At 39.6% G+C, this 23,855-nt stretch overlaps 1 protein-coding gene and 1 non-coding gene across 3 annotated transcripts in view; one reads left to right on the plus strand and one right to left on the minus strand.

The window, feature by feature from the left end:
• Window positions 1-23,855, plus strand: part of UHRF1BP1 (UHRF1 binding protein 1) — a 72,172-nt gene that overhangs the window by 29,650 nt on the left and 18,667 nt on the right. For both annotated transcript variants that reach the window (XM_030315301.1, XM_030315302.1), the window contains exons 5-10: window positions 13,480-13,669; window positions 13,978-14,118; window positions 14,549-14,719; window positions 15,396-15,588; window positions 22,834-22,920; window positions 23,464-23,634. In XM_030315301.1, coding sequence (XP_030171161.1) covers window positions 13,480-13,669; window positions 13,978-14,118; window positions 14,549-14,719; window positions 15,396-15,588; window positions 22,834-22,920; window positions 23,464-23,634 — 953 coding nt within the window. The remainder of the gene's footprint in view (window positions 1-13,479; window positions 13,670-13,977; window positions 14,119-14,548; window positions 14,720-15,395; window positions 15,589-22,833; window positions 22,921-23,463; window positions 23,635-23,855) is intronic.
• LOC115515141 lies at window positions 3,711-3,843 on the minus strand. The gene has a single exon (XR_003969193.1). It is a non-coding gene; the product is annotated as a small nucleolar RNA SNORA70 (small nucleolar RNA).

Genomic DNA, 23,855 nt, shown 5'->3' on the forward strand with positions numbered 1-23,855 from the left:
TGCGCTGATAGCAGAGACTCTCCCCATCCCCTTTTTTTCTCCCCCTCTCTCTGCCCCTCCCCCACTTTCTCGCTCTCTCCCAAAAACAAATAAATAAACATTTAAAAAACAACCTTTTTGGGGCACCTGAGTGGTTCAGTTGGTTGAGCATCTGACTTCGGCTCAGGTCATTGATCTCACAGTTTGTGAGTTTGAGCCCCACATCGGGCTTGCTGCTGTCAACCTGTCAGCACAGAGCCCACTTTGGATCCCCTGTCCCCCTCTCTCTTCTCCTTCCCCACTTGAACTCTTCCAAAAAATAAATAAAGTCATTGCTGTACCTAAGGTCATCGAGGTTTTCTCTTATGCTGTCTTCCAGGAATTTTATATGAGTTTGTTTAAAATTTTTAAATTGTTTTTAAATTTATTTTTTAATTATATAAAATAAAAAGTTAAAGTTCCAAAGTTAGGGGCGCCTGGGTGGCACAGTCGGTTAAGCGTCCGACTTCAGCCAGGTCACGATCTCGCGGTCCGTGAGTTCGAGCCCCGCGTCAGGCTCTGGGCTGATGGCTCGGAGCCTGGAGCCTGTTTCCGATTCTGTGTCTCCCTCTCTCTCTGCCCCTCCCCCGTTCATGCTCTGTCTCTCTCTGTCCCAAAAATAAATAAACGTTGAAAAAAAAAAAAATTAAAAAAAAAAATAAAGTTCCAAAGTTAAAACCATAAAACAAGATATGTTATACGTATGTATGTTTGTGTTGTCCCCTTTCTTACATAAAATACTGCATACCATAAACACTTTCCACATTGTTTTTTCTTTTAAAAACATATCCTGGAGATCAGTCTATAGAAGTATATAGAGCAACGTTCCTTATTCCTTTTTTTTTTTTTTTAAGTAGGCTTTATGTCCAGTGTGGGGCTTGAATTCATGACCCGAGATCAAGAGTTGCATGTTCTGCCATCTGAGCCAGCCAGGCACCCCCCGCCTCCCCCATTCATTTTTGAATCTACAGAATACTCAAAATATTTTCAGGAGGCACCATAGTTTCTATAGCCTGTTCTCTATTGATAGATATTTGAATTATTTCTAGTTTTCTTGCTGTTACAAATAGTGCAGCAATAAATGACCTTGTTCATGAGTCACTTAGTATTTTTCCAGCATATTTTAACTCTATTATTTATTTATTTATTTATTTATTTATTTATTTATTTATTTATTTATTTATTTTGAGAGAGAGAGAGAGAGAGAGAGCGAGCGAGCGAGCCGGGGAGGGGCAGAGAGACAGAGGAAGAAAGAATTGCAGGCAAGCGCCATGCTGGCAGTGTGGAGCCCAACGCAGGGCTCAAACCCACAAACCATGAGATCATGACCTGAGCCTAAACCAAGAGCCGGAAGCTTAACTGACTGAGTCACCCAGGTGCCCCTTCCAACATATTTTAAAAACCATTTTATCGAAATATAATTCACATACCATAGAATTCATCCATTTGTAGTGTATAGTTCAATTGTTTTTAGAATTTACACCAGGCTGTACAACTATAACCACAATCAATTTTAGAACATTTTAATCACCCAAACAAACCCCATACTACCTATTAGCAGTCACTCCTCATTGTCCCTTGCCTTAGTCCTAGGTGACCATTAATCTACTTTCTATATCTATTCTGATCATCATTCTGATCATCCTATAAATGGAATCATTTACTCTGTAGTCTCTTATAGCTGGCTTCTTTCACTTAGCATAATATTTTCAAGGTTTAGATGTATTTTAGCACTATCACTACTTTATTCCTTCTTGTGGGCAAATAATATTTTATTGTATGGATAGATATACCACATTTTATTTATCCATTCATCAGTTGAGGGACATTTGGGGTGTTTCTCCCTTTTTTGCCAGCATATTTTGGGATAGATTCCTAGAAGTGGGACTCGTGGGTTAAAGGGAAAATGTATGTATAATTTTAATAGTAATTGCTGAATTACCTTCTATAAGGATATAATTTTATGTTCCCATCAGCATTGTGTACTAGTTCTTGTTTTTCCAGAGACTTGTCAATAGAGAATATTGTCAGGCTTTAGGATTTTTGCCTAATCTAATAGATGACACATGGTGTTTCAGTGTAGTTTTTTGGTAAATTATATTGAAGTGTACCATATTGAAGAACACAAATCATGTGTATATAATAGTTGAGTGATTCTTTACAAAGTTAACACATCAAGAAACAGACTACTAACTTCCAGAATCCTAGAAGTCTCCTGTGGCCTTTGTAGTTATATCCACCCCAAGGATCACTTTCATTGTGATTTGTAACACCATACATTAGTTTCCCTAGTTTTAAAGTTATGTAAATGTAACCGTATAGTATGTCATCATTTGTGTCTAGCTTCTTCAGCTCAACATGGTGTTTGTGAGAGCCATCCATATCATTACACATATTTGTAGTTCATCCATCCTCATTACTTACATTATTCCAATACATGCCACAGTCTGTCCAGTGCTGTTGTAAATGGACATTTGGTTTGTTTGTAGTTTCTGGCTATTAAGTGTACTGTTGCCATGTGGAACTATCTCCATCATGACTGTGGTGGTCTGTATGCATTTGTGAAAACCCTAGAGCTGGGCACCACAAAGAATGAATTTTTCTGTATGAAAATTAAACATATGTAAGAAAAAAGCATAGTACTCCTGTGAGTATTCTGGTACGTATCTCTTGGTGGACACATTTCTGTTTTATATATGTCCAGCAGTAGAGCCGCAGGGTCATAGGCTGTGCGTGTGTGTGTTCTGCTTTAGTAGATACTGCTAGACAGTTTTCCAAAGTGCTTGTACCACTTTTCCTACTAGCAGTGCATAAGAGTTCCAGTTGCTAGCACTTAGTATTTTTTATCTTTTAATTTTAGCCATCTGATAGGTGTGTAATTGTATCACATTATGATTTTAATTTGCATTTTCTTGATGGTTGGTTTGTTGGAATTTTGAATATCTTGATTAATAAAATATTGATACAAGTATTTTTCCTAGTTATCTCTTAGGTTCTTTGTCTTTTTCTTATTAATTTGTAGAAGTTCTTTATCCTAAAAATAAGTCCTTGGTTACATACATGTATTACAAATATCTTCTACTCTGTGGGTTCACGATGACTCTTTTTTTAGTCTTCTCTTTTTTTTTTTTTTTATTGAGGCATAACTGACATAATATTATATTAGTTTTAGGTGTACAACAAAATGATTTGATACTTGTATATATTGCAAAATGATCACAATAAGTCTAGTTAACATTTGTCACCATACTTTACTGCTGTCACTTTATTTTTAGACAGGAAGCAGGATTTATTGGTGGGCATGAATGGGAAGGGCAGTGCTGAGGTTCTCATGAGTGCAGAGCCCACCCTTTGTCCAAGGGGCCATGATTAGGGATGTATTTGACCCCAGAGCCATCTGGGATGGGTCGCTTTTCAGCCACCATGTCTTCAAATTCGTCCACGTTAAACTTAGTAAAGCCCCACTTGTTGGAAATGTGGACCTTCTGGCGGCCAGGGAACTTGAACTTGGCCCTACGTAGGGCTTCAGTCACATGCTCCTTGTTCTGCAATGTGGTACGGACGGATATGATGACTTGGCCAATGTGGACCCTGGCCACTGTGCCCTGGGGCTTTCCAAAGGCACCCTGCATACCTGTCTGGAGCCTAGATTGGAGAAAGCATGAGGCCAGACCTCAATGTCCACGAGAAAAAACTATCTCCAATGTCCCTTAGGGCAACCCGTACAATCAACAGGCTGCATACACTACCGAGGAGGCTGCTGTTTGCAGCCATTACACACTGGGCCCCATGGGGAAAGAGTATAGTTGGCTTAATTGGCTGCAGATACTGCTGTCTCTTTTACATTGCTTTATTATAATTATTGTAAATTGCCTTCTCTGCATTTCATGTCTTTTTAACAGTTTTTTAAATTGTGGTAAGAAACACATAATATAAAATTTACTATCTTAAACCATTAAAAAATTTTTTTTAATGTTTATTTTTGAGAGAGAGAGAAAGAATGTTACCAGGGGAGAGGCAGAGAGAGTGGGAGACACAGAATCCAAAGCAGGCTCTAGGCTCTGAGCTGTCAGCACAGAGCCTAATGTGGGGCTCAAACTCACTAACTGTGAGATCATGACCTGAGCCAGTCGGATGCTTAACCGACTGAGCCATCCAGGTGCTCCTTAACCATTTTTATTTATTTATTTTGAGAGAGGGAGAGAGGTAGAGAAGATGAACAGGGGAGGGGCAGAGAGAGAGAGAGAGAGAGAGAGAGAGAGAGAGAATCGCAGGTAGGCTCCATGCTGCCAGCGCAGAGCCTGATGTAGGACTCGATTTCATGAACCACGAGATCATGACCTGAGCTCAAGTCAAGAGTCGGATGCTTAACCGACTGAGGCACCCAGGCACCACACCATCTTAACCATTTTTAAGTGTACAGTTCAGTACTGTTAACTATATTTGCATCCTACAACAAATCTCTATAACTTTTTCATCTTGCAGAACTGGAACTCCGTATCCATTTGTATTGGTTTGCTATGACTGCCATAACATAATACCACAGACTGGGTGCCTAAATAGTTGAAATTTATTTTCTCACAATTCTGGAGGTTTTAAGTCCATTATCAAGGTATCAGCAGGTCCTGAGGCCTCTCTCCTTGGCTTGCAGACTCCTGACTTGTCACCGTTTCCTCACATGGCCTTTACTCTGTACCTGCTCATCCCTGGTCTCTTCCTTTTTTCCTTTTTAATTGAAGTATAGTTGATATACAATGTTATATTGGTTTCAGGTGTACAACATAGTGATTTGACAGTTCTGTACATTATATAGTGCTCACCATGATAAATGTAGTTACCATTTGACCATACATTTGACCATAATATTATTACAATGTTATTGACTATATTCCCTATGCTGTATTTTTCATCCTAGTGACTATTTTATTACTTGAGGTATGTACCTCTTAATTCCCTCACCTGTTTGCCCACTCCTCCAACCCCTCCTCTCTGGCTACCACCAGTTTGTTCTCTGTATTTATGAGTTTGTTTTGTTTGTTCTTTTGTTTGTTTTTTAGATTCCACGTAGTAAGTGAAGTCATGATATTTTTCTTTGTCTGACTTGTTTTACTTTGACTTGTTTTACTTAGCATAATACCTTCTAGGTTCATTCATGTTGTCATAGATGGCAAGATTTAATTCTTTTTCATGGCTAAGTAATATTTCACTGTGTGTGCATATATATACATATATATGTATATATATACATATATATTTTATGTCACATATTTTTTTTTTTTTTTTTTTTTTTTTCAACGTTTATTTTTATTTTTGGGACAGAGAGAGACAGAGCATGAACGGGGGAGGGGCAGAGAGAGGGAGACACAGAATCGGAAACAGGCTCCAGGCTCCGAGCCATGAGCCCAGAGCCTGACGCGGGGCTCGAACTCACGGACCGCGAGATCGTGACCTGGCTGAAGTCGGACGCTTAACCGACTGCGCCACCCAGGCGCCCCATATGTCACATATTCTTTATCCATTTACCTATTGATGGACAATTGGGTTGCTTCTGTATCTTGGCTATTGTAAATAATGCTGAAATAAACGTAGGGGTACAGATATTTTCTTGAATTAATGTTTTAATTTTCCTCAGGTAAATATCCAGAAGTAGAATTACTAGATTGTATGATACTCCTATTTCTATTTTTATTTTTTCCTTTTCAAATTTTTATTTAAATTCTAGTTAGTTAATATTCTAGCACAACATTGGATTCAGAAGTAGAATTCAGTAATTCATCACTTACATACAACACCCAGTGCTCATCATAACAAGTGCCCTCCTTAATACCCATCGCCCATCTGGCCCATCCCCCACCCACCTCCCTCCATCAACCCTCAGTTTGTTCTCTATCCTTAAGAGTCTCTTATAGGGCACCTGGGTGGCTCAGTTGGTTAAGTGTCTGACTTCGGCTCAAGTCATGATCTCACGCCTCGTGAGTTTGAGCACTGCATCAGCGTGAGTTCAAGTCCCGCATCAGCATCAGACTCTATGCTGACAGTGTGGAGCCTGAAGCCTGCTTCAGATTCTGCCTCCCTCTCTCTCTCTTCCCCTCCCTCACTCATGCTCTGTCTCTCTCTCAAAAAAAAAAAAAAAAAAAAAAAAAAAAGAGTCTCTTATAGTTTGTTTCCCTCTCTCTTCTTTCCCTCTCCCGTATTTTCATATGTTTTGTTTTTTAAATTCCACATATGAATGAAATCATACAGTATTTGTCTTTCTCTGATTATTTCGCTTAGCATAATACATTATAGCTCCATCCATGTTGTTGCAAATGGTAAGATTTCACTCTTTTTGATGGCTAATATTCCTGTGTGTGTGTGTGTGTGTATACATACCACATATATACACACATACATACATACCACATCTTCCTTATCCATTCATCAGTCAGTGGACATTTGGTCTCTCACCATAGTTTGGCTATTGTTGATAATGCTGCTATAAACATCGGGGTGCATGTACTTCTTCAAATCTGAATTTTTGTATCTTTTAGGTAAATACCTGGTAGTGCAATTGCTGTGTCATAGGGTTGTTCTATTTTTAACTTTTTGAGGAACCTCCATACTCTTTTCCAGAGTAGCTGCACCAGTTTGCATTCCCACCAACAGTGCAAGAGGGTTCTCCTTTCCCTGCACGCTCACCAACACGTGTTGTTTCTTGTGTTAATTTTAGCCATTCTGACAGGTGTGAGGTGATATCTCATCATGGTTTTGATTTTGTATTTCCCCAATGATGAGTGATGTTGAGTATCTTTCCGTGTGTCTGTTAGCCATCTGGATGTCTTCTTTGGAAAAATATCTATTCATGTCTTCTGCCTGTTTCTTGATTAGGTTATTTGGGTTTGATAAGTTCTTTATAGATTTTGGATACTAACCCCTTATCAGATATGTCATTTGCAAATATCCTATTCCATAGGTGGCATTTTAGTTTTGCTGATTGTTTCCTTCTCTGTGTAGAAGCTTTTTATCTTGATGAGGTCCCAATAGTTCATTTTTGCTTTTGTTTCCCTTGCCTCTGGTGACGTGTTTAATAAGTTGTTCCAGCCGAGGTCAAAGAGGTTGTTGCCTGTTTTCTCCTCTAGGATTTTGATGGTTTCCTGTTTCACATTTAGGTCTTTCATCCGTTTTGAATTTATTTTTGTGTATGGTGTAAGAAAGTGGTCCAGGTTCATTTTTCTACATGTTGCTGTCCAGTTTTCCCAACATCATTTGTTGAAGAGACTGCCTTTTTTCCATTGGGTATTCTTTCCTGCTTTGTTGAAGATGAGTTGACCATATAGTTGTGGATCCATTTCTGGGCTTTCTGTCCTGTTCCATTGATCTATATGTCAGTTTTTGTGCCAGTACCATACTGTCTTGATGACTACACCTTTATAATATAGCTTGAAATCCAGAATTGTGATGCTTCCAGCTTTGCTTTTTTTTTTTTCATGTATTTATTTTTGAGAGAGAGAGAGGAGAGAGAGAGAATCCCAAGCAGGCTCTGTACTCTCTCAGTGTGGAGCCGCACTTGGGGCTCAGTCTCCTGAACCGTGAGATCATGACCTGAGCGGAAATCAAGAGTTGGATGCTTAACCAGCTGAACCACCCAGGCACCCCTCCAGCTTTGCTTTTCTTTTTTAGGATTGCTTTGGCTATTTGGGGTCTTTTGTGGTATTCCATATAAATTTTAGGATTATTCATTCTAGCTCTGTGAAAAATGCTGGAGGTATTTTGATAGGGATTGCATCAAATGTGTATATTGCTTTGGGTAGTATATACATTTTAACAGTGTGTGTTCTTCCAATCCATGAGCATGGAATGTTTTTCCATTCCTTTGTGTCCTCTTCAGTTTCTTTCATAAATGTTTTATAGTTTTCAGAGTACAGGTCTTTTAAACTCTTTTTTAAGATTTATTCCTAGTTATTTTATGGGTTTTGGTGCGATTGTAAATGGGGTCAATTCCTTGATTTCTTTTTCTGCTGCTTCATCATTGGTGTATAGAAATGCCAGGTTTCTGTACGTTGATTTTATATCCTGCAACTTTGCTGAATTCATGTATTAGTTCTACTTCTTCTTTGCTGATTTGGATGCTTTTTTTTTTTTTTCTTTTTGTTGTCTAATTGCTGAGGCTGAGACCTCTTGTACTATGTTAAATAACTATGGTGAGGGTGGACATCCCTGTCATGTTTCTGACCTTAGGAGAAAAGTTCTCGGTTTTTCCCAGTTGAGGATGATATTAGCTGTGGGTCTTTCGTACATGGCCTTTACAATGTTGAGGTATGTTCCATCTCATACTTTGTTGAGGGTTTTTATCAAGAATGGATGCTGTATTTTGTCAAATGCTTTCTCTGCATCCATCGAGAGGATGGTATGGTTCTTATCCTTTCTTTTATTAATGTGGTATAGCACGTCAATTGATCTACAAATATTGTACCACCCCTGCAGCCCAGGGATAGATCCCATTTGATTGTGGTGAATAATTTTTTAATGTACTATTAGATTCAATTTGCTAGTATCTTGTTGAGAATTTTTGCATCCATGTTCAGCAGGGATATTGGCCTATAAGTCTCCTTTTTGTGGGGTCTTTGTCTGGTTTTGAAATCAAGGTAATGCTGGCCTCATAGAATGAGTTTGAAAGTTTTCCTTTTATTTCTATTTTTTGGAATGGTTTGAGAAGAATAGGTATTAACTCTTCTTTAAATGTTTGGTAGGAATTCCCTGGGAAGCTATCTGGACCTGGACTTTCATTTGTTGGGGTATTTTTGATTACTGATTCCGTTTCTTTGCCTGTTCAAATTTTCTTTCTTTCTGTTTCAGAAAACAGGTAGTGTGTGAGTTTCTAGGAATTTGTCCGTTTCTTCCAGGTTTCCCAGTTTGTTGGCATATAATTTGTCATAATATTCTCTAATAATTGTTTATATTTCTGTGGTGTTGGTTTTGATCTCTCCTCCCTCATCGGTGATTTTATTTATTTGTGTCCTTTCTCTTTTCTTTTTGAGAAGTTTAGCTAGGGGTTTATCAATTTTAATTCTTTCAAAGAACCAGCGCTTAGTTTCTTGATCTGTTCTGTTTAGTTTTGTTGTTGTTGTTTGCTTGTTCCTATATCATTTATTTCTGCTATAATTTATTATTTCCCTTGTGCTGATGTTAGGCTTTATTTATTGTTCCTTTTCTAGCTCTTTTAGGTGTAAGGTTGGGTTGTGTATTTGAGACTTTTCTTGCTTCTTGAGATTGATACTTCTACTTTTAGTTTTTTTGAGGAGCCTCCATATTGTTTTTCACAGGGGCTGCACCAAATTGCCATTCCCACCGACAGTGCACAAAGGTTCCCTTTTCTCCACATCTTTGGCAAAATTCCTTGTTTCTTGTTATTTTGATACTAACCATTCTGACAGATGTGAGGTGATATCTCATTGTCGTTTTTGATTTGCATTTCCCTGATGATGAGTGATGTTGAACATCACTATCACTTTTTTTTTTTTTTTTTTTTTAGAGAGAGAGAGAGAGAGCATGAGCCAGGGAGAGGGGCAGAAAGAGGGAGGAGAATCCTAAGCAGCCTCCCTGCTCAGTGCAGAGCCCAGTTTGGGGCACGATCCCATGATCTTGGGATCATGGCCTGAGCCAAACTCAAGAGTCAGACGCTCAACCAACAGGTGCCCCACAATATCAACCTTAATGTTGTTTTTTTGTTGAACAGAAATTATTAATTCTAATGTAGTCCAGTATCAATTTTTCCCTTTTTGTGTCTTTTTAAGGGCTCTTTTCCTGTCCTACGGCTTGAAGATACTCTTTGCTTTCTTCTAAAACTTTTATTGTTTGACCTTTAAACTGATTATTTTTTTTTGTTTGATGTATGATAGGGGTCAGTATTATTTTTTCTCTGTTGATATCTTCAAATTGACAGTGCATTGTTACTGAAAGACCATCTTTTCCCTACTGCACTCTCACCTCTGTTATAAATTAAGGGTCTCTCATTATAGTTTTGATTTATGAATGAGGTTGAATTACTCAATGTTTTTTTTTTTATTTTTAAAAATTCACATCCAAATTAGTTAGCATATAGTGCAAAATGATTTCAAGAGTAGATTCCTTAGTGCCCCTTACCCATTTAGCCCATCCCCCCTCCCACAACCCCTCCAGTAGCCCTCTGTTTGTTCTCCATATTTAAGTCTCTTATGTTTTGGCCCCCCTCCCTGTTTTTATATTATTTTTGTTTCCCTTGCCTTATGTTCATCTGTTGTGTGTCTTAAAGTCCTCATATGAGTGAGGTCATATGATTTTTGTCTTTCTCTGACTAATTTCACTTAGCATAATACCCTCCAGTTCCATCCACGTAGTTGCACATGGCAAGATTTCATTCTTTTTTCATTGCTGAGTAATACTCCATTGTGTGTGTGTGTGTGTGTGTGTGTGTGTGTGTGTGTGTATACACCACATCGTCTTTATCCATTCATCCATTGATGGACATTTGGGCTCTTTGGGCTATTGTTGATAGTGCTGCTATAAACATTGGGGCGCATATGTCCCTTTGAAACAGCACACCTGTATCCCTTGGATAAATACCTAGTATGCAATTGATGGGTTGTAGGGTACTTTTATTTTTAATTTTTTGAGGGCCCTCCATACTGTTTTCCAGAGTGGCTGCATCAGCTTGCATTCCCACCAATAATGCAAAAGAGATGCTCTTTCTCCACATCCTCACCAACATCTGTTGTTGCTCGAGTTTTCATTTTAAGAGATAAAAGGAAGGCCTAGAAGTTATTATAGGCATAAGGTGTATCTCATTGTGGTCTTGATTTCTATTTCCCTGATGATGAGTGATGTTGAGCATTTTTTCATGTGTCGGTTGGCCATCTGGATGTCTTCTTTGGAGATGTGTCTATTCATGTCTTTTGCCCATTTCTTCACTGGATTATTTGTTTTTTGGGTGTTGAGTTTGGTAAGTTCTTTATAGATTTTGGATACTAAACCTTTATCTGATATGTTGTTTGCAAATATCTTCTCCCATTCTGTCAGTGGCCTTTTAGTTTTGCTGATTGTTTCCTTCATTGTGCAGAAGCTTTTTATTTTGATGAGGTCCCAGTAGTTCATTTTTGCTTTTGTTTCCCTTGCCTCCAGAGACGTGTTGAGTAAGAAGTTGCTGCGGGCAAGATCACAGAGGTTTTTGCCTGCTTTCTCCTGGAGGATTTTGATGGCTTCCTGTCTTACATTTAGGTTTTTCATTCATTTTCAACGTTTATTTTTTTTTTTTTTTAATTTTTGGGACAGAGAGAGACAGAGCATGAACGGGGGAGGGGCAGAGAGAGAGGGAGACACAGAATCGGAAACAGGCTCCAGGCTCCGAGCCATCAGCCCAGAGCCTGACGCGGGGCTCGAACTCACGGACCGCGAGATCGTGACCTGGCTGAAGTCGGACGCTTAACCGACTGCGCCACCCAGGCGCCCCAGGTTTTTCATTCATTTTGAGTTTATTTTTGTGTATGGTGCAAGAAAGTGGTTCCAGGTTCATTCTTCTGCATGTTGCTGTCCAGTTTTCTCAGCACCACTTGCTGAAGAGACTTCTCTATTCTGTTCCATTGATCTGAGTGTCTGTTCTTGTGCCAGTACCATACTGTCTTAATGATTACAGCTTTGTAGTATAGCTTGAAGTCCGGGATTGTGATGCCTCCTGCTTTGGTTTTCTTTTTTCAAGATTGCTTTGGCTATTCAGGGTCTTTTCTGTTTCCATACAAATTTTAGTATTGTTTGTTCTAGCTCTGTGAAGAATGCTGGAGGTATTTCGATAGGGATTGCATTAAATATGTAGAGTGCTTTGGGTAGTATCAACATTTTAACAATATTTTGTTCCTCCTATCCAGGAGCATGGAATCTTTTTCCATTTTTTTTGTGTCTTCTTCAATTTCTTTTGTAAGCTTTCTATAGTTTTCAGTGTATAGATTTTTCACCTCTTTGGTTAAATTTATTCCTAGGTATTTTATGGTTTTTGGTGCAATTGTAAATGGGATCGATTCCTTGATTTCTCTTTCTGTTGCTTCACTGTTGGTGAATAGGAATGCAGCCAATTTCTGTGTGTTGCTTTTATATCCTGCAACTTTGCTGGATTCATGAATCAGTTCTAGCAGTTTTTTGGTGGACTCTTTTGGGTTTTCCATATAGAGTATCATGTCATCTGCAAAGAGTGAAAGTTTGACCTCCTCCTGGCCAAATTGGATGCCTTTTATTTCTTTGTGTTGTCTGACTGCAGAAGCTAAGATTTCCAATACTATGTTGAATAACAGTGGTAAGAGTAGACATCCCTGTCTTGTCCCTGACCTTAGTGGGAAAGCTCTCAGTTTTTCCCCATTGAGGATGATAAAATTACTTATAATGTTTAATGTTTAATATCATTTGCACTTATTTCTCTGTGAAATGTCCATACTCTGGCCCATTTTTATTGGCCTGTCAGCCTTTTTCTTTTCAGTTTCTTGAAGCCCCTTATATATTAGAGATGTTAGCCCTTTGTGATATAAATTGAAAAAAAATATTTTTCAAGTTTATAATTTCTAAGCCTTCCTTTTATCTCTTGTAATGAAAACTGATTTCATTTACATGTCAAGAGTATGTGTGTTTTCTACATCCAGAAGGACTGTAAGATTGCCTTCATCCCTCTCTTTGCCATTTCACTGTGGAAGTACATCTAGCTGTGCTCTTTGGATTATATTTGGCAGGGTAGAGTTGGGATTGCTGTTGACCTCTTGTTCATATGATTGTACTTCTTCCCATTTCCACTACCTTTGCAGAGTCTGCTAGGCCTTTGAATATTTTATAGAAACCTAGTGTTTTCTTTCCATAGATATACCTCCCCTCACACACAGCATTCAAATTCATGTAGTTTGTAGGCTATAAAAATATTTTCACATTTATTCTTTCTAACAGAATGGAGTTTATTTCCAGGTCCACTCTTTTTCTTTTATTTCACTCTTCAAAAAATCTCATTAAAAAAGTACTGCATCATATAAAAGTTTCAAAATTTAAAAGCTATAAGTGTAGGGGCACCTGGGCGGCTCAGTCAGTTAAGTGTCCAACTCTTGGTTTCAGCTCAGGTCATGATCTCACAGTTTCGTGAGTTCAAGCCCTGAGCCGGGCTCTGCACTGACAGTACACAGCCTGCTTGGGATTCTCTCTTTCCCTCTCTTTCTGCCCCTCCCCCCACTCACACTGTCTCTGCCTCTCTCAAATTTATATATATATATATATACATATATATATATATATATATACACATATATATATATATATATATATATATATATATATATGAAAAGAGAAATAAAGAAAGAAACCATCCACAGTTCTAGCACCCAAAGAGAGACACTGTTAATAATCTTGTCTGATGTCTTCCAGCACAGAGTGTGCACAGACTCTCACATGATTCTGAACATTGGTCTGCCTCATTTGTTGTAGTGAGTATGGCTTTGCCGAGAAGGTGGTGGAGGGAATGTTCATCATCGTCAATTCCATCACCATCAAGATTCACTCCAAGGCCTTCCACGCTTCTTTTGAATTGTGGCAGCTCCAGGGCTACAGTGTCAACCCCAACTGGCAGCAGAGTGACCTCCGCCTCACCCGCATCACTGACCCCCGCCGAGGAGAGGTGACAACCGTAGTATTGCAAGAGAAGAGAATGGGGAGATCCAGAATAGGACTTCTTTTTAAAGGATACTGTTCCTGCTTTGGGGATTTCCTCAGATATTGCCCTTATTCCTGTGAACCCAAGAAGCCCTTCTGTCCAGTGTTACTGCTGCATCCTTTCCTCACTTAGGGATCTCTGCATTCTATTGGTGGGATCCCAACCGAGAATGGTGGGGGTTTCTGCTTTGCCAGTCTTTTCCCCCTTGGACTTCCTGCCTCTTGGTTAATTTCATCCACAGAATTAAGGGAGTTTACTCTCTCTCCTTCCAGGTTTTAACATTTAAGGAAATAACTTGGCAAACACTTCGAATTGAGGCAGATGCTACCGACAATGGTGATCAGGATCCAGTCACCACTCCATTGAGGCTTATTACCAACCAAGGCAGGATCCAAATAGCCCTCAAAAGAAGAGTGAGTATATTTTCTGCCCTCATGAAAACTTCCATCTTTTATTCTCCTACACATCCTGGGAGTTGGTATTCTCTCTTGGAATGTTACTGGCTCTAGGAATGACAATTGAAAAGGACAGGCCTGTAATTTAGTGTTGCACAGAACATTTCTGTGAACATTTCCACCTCCTTGTCATCTGTATTTTGGAAACCACAGTTTTTACCCATATACAGGGACATGGACCTAGGCACCTAGCAGTTCACTTTTCCTGCTTCTTGTTAATTGCAGAAAACATCAGTAGCTTTGTAAGAAATGGACTCTCCACAGTGGTTGTTGCTTTCCTTTCATGTTCTGGGGATTAAAAGCCATTTCTGAAATTAACTGGGCAAGAGTCACTTTGAGTTGGAATAATACAAGATGTTGAACTTCATGTTCTGTGTGGCTCCTTCAGACCAAAGATTGCAATGTGGTAGCCTCCAAGCTGATGTTCCTGTTGGATGATCTGCTCTGGGTGCTGACTGACTCACAGCTCAAGGCTATGATGAAGTATGCAGAGTCGCTGAGTGAGGCCATGGAGAAGTCAGCCCAGCAGAGGAAGAGCCTGGCCCCTGAACCTGTACAGGTTAGAGGCGTGGGGCTAGGGAGATGGTAGGCCAGACCTAATTCATATCAACATAGGTAGAGTCTAGACTTTATTAGGCTTATTTGGAGCATTTTTCATTTACTTCTAGATGTGCATAGGTTTTGTTTGTGTGTCTGATTTATTTATTTATTCTGTTCATTGGGTGCCTCCAGTGTGTTAGCTTATTACATAGTGCTGGCCACTGGAAAGGGAGAGTATAATAAACTTCTTGTTTGTCCTTGGAGCTTTCACAGTCTTAAAATACTTACTGTCAACAAGCTATTACAACATGATGTGTATAAAGGTAGACACTGTGCCATGAGAGCACAAAGAAGAGGCATCTAACTACACAGACTGAAGGGGGTCATTTAAGAAAGACTTCCTGTAGGAGGTGTTTTGGCATCAGTGAGCTAAGTCCTGGGGGGGTCAAAGCTTGGGGGGCAATTCAAACTCAGAACAGAACTCTGACAATTACTACACTAATTATAATTAGGCTTTTTGCAGTTTGGGTTATTTAGGTGGGACAGACCTATGTGAGCTACCAGGTGAACACTTATGAAAGGGAAGAGTCATCTTGCTAAAATGTGGTTTTCTTCAGACTGAAATAAAGCTTAAGAAAGCCTGTGAGAAGCCTGCCTGGGTTTGGACTTCTTATTTTTCTCTCTGTCACATATAGATCACTCCACCTGCTCCCAGTGCCCAGCAGTCCTGGGCCCAGGCGTTTGGTGCCAGCCAAGGCAGCAGCAACAGCAGCAGCAGCCGCCTCAGCCAGTACTTTGAGAAATTTGATGTGAAAGAGTCCTCCTACCATCTGCTCATCTCCCGCCTGGACCTGCACATTTGTGACGATAGCCAGTCTCGGGAGCCAGGTACCCTGTTTGGCCTGAGCCTGGGCTGGGTGGTCCATCACTGCCTTCAGCTCTGGACAAAGCTTCGGGACCGAAGGCTCTTTTCAAGATGCCACGGAGTACTTTGGTTGGCTTCCCTTAATCAGGGCATTCCTTGAGCCTCAGCCTCTGTGGCATCTCTGTTTTTGTTGGTGTGAGGTAGTACTCTTTAGCCTTAAGGCAGCAGGACCACCTGCAATACTTAATAAGATACAGGTGCCATGCTATTCCTAGACCTCCCTAAGTCAGAATCTTCAAGGATAGAGCTCAAGCATTGTATACTTTCTTTTCTCCCCAGTGTACCTTGGCCAATGCTGACCACTGATAGAAGCTATTAGGAAAGAAAATTCAAGTATAGGAAACCCCAGAATTTTCAGATTTTTGAGTCAATTTAAATAATTTTTATGTGTAAATGCCCTCTTCCCAAGCAGAGAGGTTATGTTGTATTCTTGTCATGCTTTTACATTCATTAGGGCCATTGGTATTACATACACATATATGTTTTATTCAAAATGAAAAAGGAATTGACTCATTTTGTCTTCATGAGTCTTGGGGAAATCACTTAGCCTCTTGCTTAACCTCTTTGAGTTTCATCATTTGTGAACTTGAGTTGAATCATATCTTACTCGTTTACCTCATTGGTTGTTGTCAGGCCCAAATGAAATAATATACTGAATTGGAAGACCTTAATTATAGGCACATGCTCAGTATTATTATTCCTTTGCTGCCTCTTCCTTTAATACTCTGTCTGTATTTCCTTTATACTCCCCTTTGCACCAGCTCTTGGCTTTAGATGCTCTCATATGGTAGATTTTTCTTGTGCTGCTGTATCCTTTCTGAAGATTAATGTCTGCCTCTTTAATGACCCCTAGACTCAGTTTCCTTGGGGGAATTTACCTTTTCTTCCTGGGGCACCAAGCAGCATTATCTTTCTTGCTTTGCTGTTCTGTGGTGTTGAAGTGACTTCAGTCCCTGTCTACTCCCACTCTGAGAGAGCTGAGAGGAGCAGTGACAACATAAAGATTGCTTTTGCGACCACAGGAAATAAATTGCTCACTGGTTAGCCACCCACTTATTTTGGAAGTTCTTTGCTAAAACGATTATTGTTTTGTTTGGTTGTTTCTTCCAAGTGTTACTATAAAGGCTTTGGGTTTTTTCCTCTTGTTTTGTCTTGGATCTTTTCATAGGTCTTTATTAAGAGTGTATTATTGAGAATTTGACCCTTTTGCTTGATGAGGAGTATTTAGCACTGTCGTCTTCATGTGACAAGGTCCCATAACCCACACTAAGATGTAAATGACTACCCTCCCTTGCAGTCCTTATTTATTTATTTATTTATTTATTTATTTATTTATTTAGCTAAATTAATATATTTGCTGGAATTTAAGAACTTTTTGTATGAGATAGTTTTAGATAGGGAGAAAACTTCCAACCTGCCATACCCAGGTGTGATGTATGACTCTGTAAAGGAATAAGGAACAGTTCTTGTGAATTTGACTCTTCTCCTGGGATCTGGGGAGAAAAGGGAAGGGAGAACTAGGTGGCACAGAAAGCATTCTAAAGTTCTCTGGAATTGTTCTGTCTGATATGCAGCCACATATGACTACTGTTGGCTGATCCAAATTGAGATTGGTTGCAAGTGTAATTTCCACATGGGATTTTGAAGATGTAGTAGAATAAAAGAGTATAGAATACCTTGATAATTATTTTCATATTGGTTATATGTTGAGATGATAATATATTGATTATATTGGTTTAAGTTGTATGTATTGTTAAAATTAATTTACCTTTTTAAAAAACTGTTTTCCATGTGGCTACTAGAAAATTTAAAATTATTTTTATGGCTCATGTTATATTTCTGTTGGATAGCATTGTTTTCAAACTCTCTGTCTAGTATGGTAGTCAATAGCCACGTGTGTCTGTTAAAATTAAAATAAAATAAAATGAAAAAATCAGCCCCTAATTTGCACCACCCACATTTTAAGTACTCAGTATAATCTACAGACCATAGAAGATACTCATCATCACAGAAAATTCTTTTGGACAGTGCTGCTCTAGAGGCTCCTTGCTACATCTACCTTCTTTTCTCATTAAGGGACATGATAGCCTGGGATGTTGGGCCCTTGAGTAACACACTTACCTATTCCGTGGCATTAAAGGTGAAATTATTGGAAACTGGGTGGGTCCTTGGGGACACCTTGGCTTGAGGTGGGGCAGCACTATCTCTTAAAATTCAGAAAAGCAGGGCACCTGAGTGGCTCAGTTGGTTGAGAGTCCAACTTCAGCTCAGGCCATGATCTCACAGTTCATGGGTTTGAGCCCCACATCAGGCTCTGTGCTGACAGCTCAGAGCCTGAAGCCTGCTTCAGATTCTGTGTCTCCCTCTCTCTCTGCCCCTCCCCCACTCCACTCTGTCTCTCTCTCTCTCTCTCTCTCTCTCTCTCTCTCAAAATAAATAAACATTAAAAAAAATTCAGAGAAGAGGTTAGTGGTTGATGGAGAAAAGAGTGTCACCGCATTTTATTTTATTTTATTTTTATTTTGGGAAGAGCACAAGCAGGGGAGGGGTAGAGAGAGGCGGACAGAGGATCTGAAGTGGGCTCTGCGCTGACAGGCTGGCAACAGTGAGCCCAGTGTGGGGCTTGAACTCATGAGCCATGAGATCATGACCTGAGCTGAAATAGGAAGCTCAGTTGACTGAGCCACCCAGGCACTCCTTACTTGCTTCTTTTTAACTCTTTTTCGTCTGGATGAGGCCTGTGAGCCAAAAACTTTCTTTCTTTATCTCTCTTAAGGCCAAGCTTTCCTCATCCCACAGCTCATTGGAGAACTTTAGTCATTTATGGACACTATTTACCATTTATGTCCCATATCTGATTATGTATTTATAATTAAATATGTTGGTGACTGCTAATTATATTTGATTTTGATTTCAATTCTAGACCCTATTTTAATATGCTCAGTCTATGTAGTTTGTTGTTCTTTTAGGTCTGAATAACTCCATTGGAGGGAGCGTTGCCATGAAACCCTCTCCCTCCAGTGCCTTGGGCATGCATTTTTAACAGGGATGGTATCAGCCAGCAGCAGATGAAAATTGACTCTTTCCTTTTAAGCAGCTTTATTGAGATCTAATTCACATACCATACAATTTGCCCATTTAGAATATACAACTTGGGGGGTTTTAGTATATTTATAGGGTTGTATAATCATCATCACTACAGTCTAATTGTAGAACATTTTTGTCCTCCCTGAAAGAAATCATGTACCCATTAGCTGTCTCTTCCCATTTTGCAACTCTAAGCAACCACTGATGTACTTTCTGTCTTGATTTTTGCCTATTCTAGACACTAAAAATTGGTTCCTTGGTGAAGTGTGGGGGTGAAAGAAAATTTTAGCTATAACACTGGTTTGTATCCTTCTAAAGCTTAATCCCTACATGACAAAACTTTAGTCCTTGGTATTTAATTTCTTTCTTTGGGTTTTCTTGGATATCACATGAGGAGCACTGACACTGAGTTCATGGAAGATACACAAAATATGGAAGATCACTGCTAAAAACTATGGTGAATAGATGGCTGTGATTAGAGGTCTTTCTCCCAACTGATTGCTTAATCTCAAAGTCATATGGTAAGAGGTGGCCCGCACATGCCGGTTGGCTGACTTGTCAGTGTTGTTTCTGTTTGAGCCTTAGTGCTTTCGTGGTTTGAACTTTAAGAATTAAATAGGGGCGCCTGGGTGGCTTAGTCGGTTAAGTGACCGACTTCAGCACAGGTCATGATCTCGCAGTTCGTGGGTTTGAGTCCTGCATGGGGCTCTGTGCTGATGGCTTGGAGCCTGGAGCCTGCTTCAGATTCTGTGTCTCCCTCTCTTTCTGCCCCTCCCCCACTCGCTCTCTGTCTCTTTCTTTCTCTCAAAAATTAACAAAAAAATGTTAAAAAAGGAATTAAATAAAAAGTCTATATTTTAAAATTATTATTATTTTAAATATTTATTTATTTATTTATTTATTTATTTATTTATTTAACGTTTATTTATTTTTGAGACAGAGAGAGACAGAGCATGAACAGGGGAGGGTCAGAGAGAGGGAGACACAGAATCCGAAACAGGCTCCAGGCTCTAAGCTGTCAGCACAGAGCCCGACGCCGGGCTCAAACTCAGGGATCGCGAGATCATGACCTGAGCTGAAGTCGGCCGCTTAACCGACTGAGCCACCTAGGTGCCCCTTATATTTATTTATTTTTGAGGAGAGAGAGAGATAGAGAGCAAGCAGGGAGGGACAGAGAGAAGGAGAGAGAGAATCCCAAGTAGGCACCATGCTGTCAGCACAGAGCCTGATGCGGGACTCAAACCCACGAACTGTGAGATCATGCATGACCTGAGCCGAAATCAACTGACTGAGCCACCCATACACCCCTATATTTTATTATTTAATTCTGCAGGTTATTCAGCAAATCATGAATTAAGTGCTGAAAAGAAAAAATATTGACTCAGTCTGAATGAATACCTAGCAGCTAGTTAAGCTAAAAGTTATCTTCTTGTATCAAGCAAAAGTTAAAAGTTAAATTTGCTAAGGAGTGCCTGGCTGGCTCAGTAGGTAGAACATATGATTCTTGATCTCAGAGTTTTGAGTTCAAGCTCCATGTTGGTCATAAAGCTTACTTGAGCTTACTTTAAAAAAAAAAGTTCACTGACATTAATTTTAAGAAATTTATTTAAATTTTCCTTTGTTTTGCTAAAAATACTTTTGATAAAAATTAAAAATCAAAATGAATTTTTTCTCTTTCTGTATTCAAGAAAAAGAAAAGAAACAAGAGAAAAAAAAGGAAACCATTTGAAAATTTGAAAAAGTGAATACACTGAAGTAGACTAAAATAAAATGATGGAAGTAAAATAGAATTTGAAAAAATTTACACAAAAGTGCAAAATACAGTAAAAAAATTAAAGAAAAATATTTTTAATAAAAATTGAAAATAAAACAACTTTTTCTGTATTCAAGAAAAAGAAAAGAAGTGAAAAAAAAAAGAAAATTGAATAGATGGACCTGCTGCTGAATTCTGTGGTTCAGGTTGTGCAGATTGTTGTGTTAAATCTCAAATCAGTTTTCTAGGTGTGCAGGATGGTTTAGTCTTGGTCTAGCTGTATGTCATGAATGCGAGACACAAAAAACTTCCATGCTGTTCCACCATCTTCTAAAAATACTTTTGAATAATTAAAAGTTTGATTATATTGCTGTTATGTGTTTCTGTAAATTGCTAATTTGCATATATAATTTGATACATAATGAGTTATATAAGAAATACATTTCCTTACAGGGTTTGCAGGAAATATAGTTATTTATTTATTTATTTACTTACTTATTTCTTTCTTTCTTTTTTTTTTTTTATTTAAAAAAAAATTTTTTTTCAACGTTTATTTATTTTTGGGACAGAGAGAGACAGAGCATGAACGGGGGAGGGGCAGAGAGAGAGGGAGACACAGAATCGGAAACAGGTTCCAGGCTCTGAGCCATCAGCCCAGAGCCCGATGCGGGGCTCGAACTCACGGACCGCGAGATCGTGACCTGGCTGAAGTCGGACGCTTAACCGACTGCGCCACCCAGGCGCCCCATATTTATTTCTAAGTTTATTCATCTGAGAGAGAGTGAGCACATGCAACCTGGGAAGGGGCAGAAGAGATGAGAGAGAGAGAGAATCCCAAGCAGGCTCTGCACTGCCAGCGGGGAGCCTGATGTGGAACTTGAACTCACGAACTGTGAGATCATGACTGAACCAAAGTCAGATGCTTAACCTCCAGGAAATATAAAGTTGTTAAAAATTAATAGCTTTAAGTTTTTAAATTTAAATTTTAATTTAAAAGAATTTGTCTTTCATAACCCTGCACTGAATAAAAGGAGTAAACTTTATGCTTATCCTTTTTATGTATAAAGCACAGACATAGGGGTGCCTGGGTGGCTCAGTGGGTGAAGCGTCTGACTTTGGCTCAGGTCATGATCTCACAGTTTGTGAGTTTGAGCCCTGTGTTGGGCTCTGTGCTGATAGCTCAGAGCCTGGAGCCTGCTTCTGATTCTATGTTTCCCTCTCTCTTCCCTTTCCCTGCCCATGCGCGCGCGAGCGCTCTCTCTCTCTCTCTCTCTCTCTCTCTCAAAAATAAACACTAAAAAAACCACAACACACATACAGTACATAAACATACATAGTATACCTGTGGTATGAAAATTTTATGGAGAAGGGGCAATTAGGGAAAAAATGTCTAAATGGGCTTAGAGATAATAAACAAAAAGGTTGAGAAACAGGAACACGAGTGTAGGATGGTGATTAGTCCAGAACTTGGGGTGGTAAAATCTAGATTGGGTGGAAATGACCTTCCTGGTTGTAGGTGTATCAGCTTACACCTAGAGGATTCCATGGTATTTCCCTTCACCCTAATAAGAGATAGGATAGAAGTGTAGAACATAGAAAGGTAGGTCAGATAATATGATATGTAGGAGAAATAGTTCCTACTCTAACTACTTTGCTAACAGTTCTTATAGTTGGAGAGATAAGGTAGAAATAGGGAAAGTTGATTCATTTAGTAAGAATTAAATGTAAATTCAAGGTAAACATAATACATCATTTGACTTAATGGTAAAAATTCCAATGTACCTACAATATCTTCTATGCATATTTTATAATGTCCTTGTTACTGCAGTGTTTTAGTGTTCAATTACGGCTTGGAGCCTGGAGCCTGCTTCAGGTACTTTGTATGTACGTGATTGCTTAATTAGCTCTGAAGCCAGGATGTGAAAGGAAACAATGGGGGTTCTGTTTTTGGGGGAGTTTGGCTTATGCCTCTCCAGGTATTGTGCTGAGGCAGAACAATCCTGGCATTGCTAGGTTTGGGGGAACCAATCTTACCCTTGGGGTAAGGGTTTTAGAGTGTATCTGTGGAAGACCTAGGACTGTAATTCATGAATCCTGAGTTTTGAAATGTCTTTTCCTTTCTGGAAATCTGGCAGCCATTTACAGAAATAATGTAATATACATTTTGGGGGTCTTGTCTATTGACTTTTATAAACCAGAAGAGGAGGGCCTCAGCCTTGCAAGTCACCGGTCATCATGGTCTTTCAATTGCACTTGTGTATCAATCAGGCTTTGGAACCGATCCTCAAGAGCATTTTTAAGTACTTAAAGTGGTGTTTCGGCTTCTTTGTTCCTTCTGCCACTGTTCATCCTTATTTTTCTTTTATAGGTGTCTCTGCAAACAGACTCATGGGTGGTGCAATGCAGCTTACCTTTCGCAAGATGGCCTTTGACTATTACCCCTTCCACTGGGCAGGTAGGACAGTTCTGCATGGCAGCAGTCCTGGTGCTGCCCAGCTACACATGTACTGAGGACAGATTCCTGGATTCATCCCTGACTGCCCAGCAGGCGGGTGCCAGGAATTTCAGCTCAGAGAGGTGTTGGGAATAGCCCTCTTGAAGAAGACATCTTCTGGAAACTTGCAGGGTCTGCTATTAATGATTCTTTATGAGTGATAAAGAAGGAGTAGGAGGAGAGGCAGTGCTTGAGATTTTGCTTTTGACTCTATGTTCTGCCCCTACTTCCAGTAGTTTTAGAGCCTCTCTAATAGTCTAATAGTCTAATAGTCAAAGATGGTGACAGTCAGCAGCTGGTCTTTAGGGAACCTTAGGGAAAAATCACATATGGAATCCAGAAGAACTTGAGTTGTTCTCACTAGATGATTTTTACTTATCCCATAGAAATCTGCATTGGGATACAGGATCAGATTCTGAACTATGACTATACCAATGGAAGGGAAAAATTGGGATGTTGGATCGTGGTCTTGGACTAAAATCTTCTTGCTTCTTTGTTGCATAGGTGACAGCTGCAAACATTGGGTACGGCACTGTGAGGCCATGGAGACCCGAGGCCAGTGGGCCCAGAAGCTGGTGATGGAATTTCAGAGTAAAATGGAGAAGTGGCATGAGGAGACGGGTCTCAAACCTCCCTGGCACCTGGGGCTGGACTCTCCCTTCCGGAGGAAAGCAGGTAGGTTACAAAGAGCTGGAGGACTCCCATTGCTTAGCCTCTTGCTAGTTACCTTTGAATATCCAGTGAAGATAAAGCACTGGACTAGCTAATTATCCCAACCTCATCCCATGGAGAGATATCAGTGACTTTTTTTCTTTACAGAGTCCTAGTTGTCTTCAGGAATAGCTGCAGTGTAGAAGAGAGGCTGTTACCTCCTTTATTCAGTAGGCTGTTGCGTT

Source organism: Lynx canadensis, chromosome B2, assembly GCF_007474595.2.
Source record: "Lynx canadensis isolate LIC74 chromosome B2, mLynCan4.pri.v2, whole genome shotgun sequence".
Taxonomy (NCBI): domain Eukaryota; kingdom Metazoa; phylum Chordata; class Mammalia; order Carnivora; family Felidae; genus Lynx; species Lynx canadensis.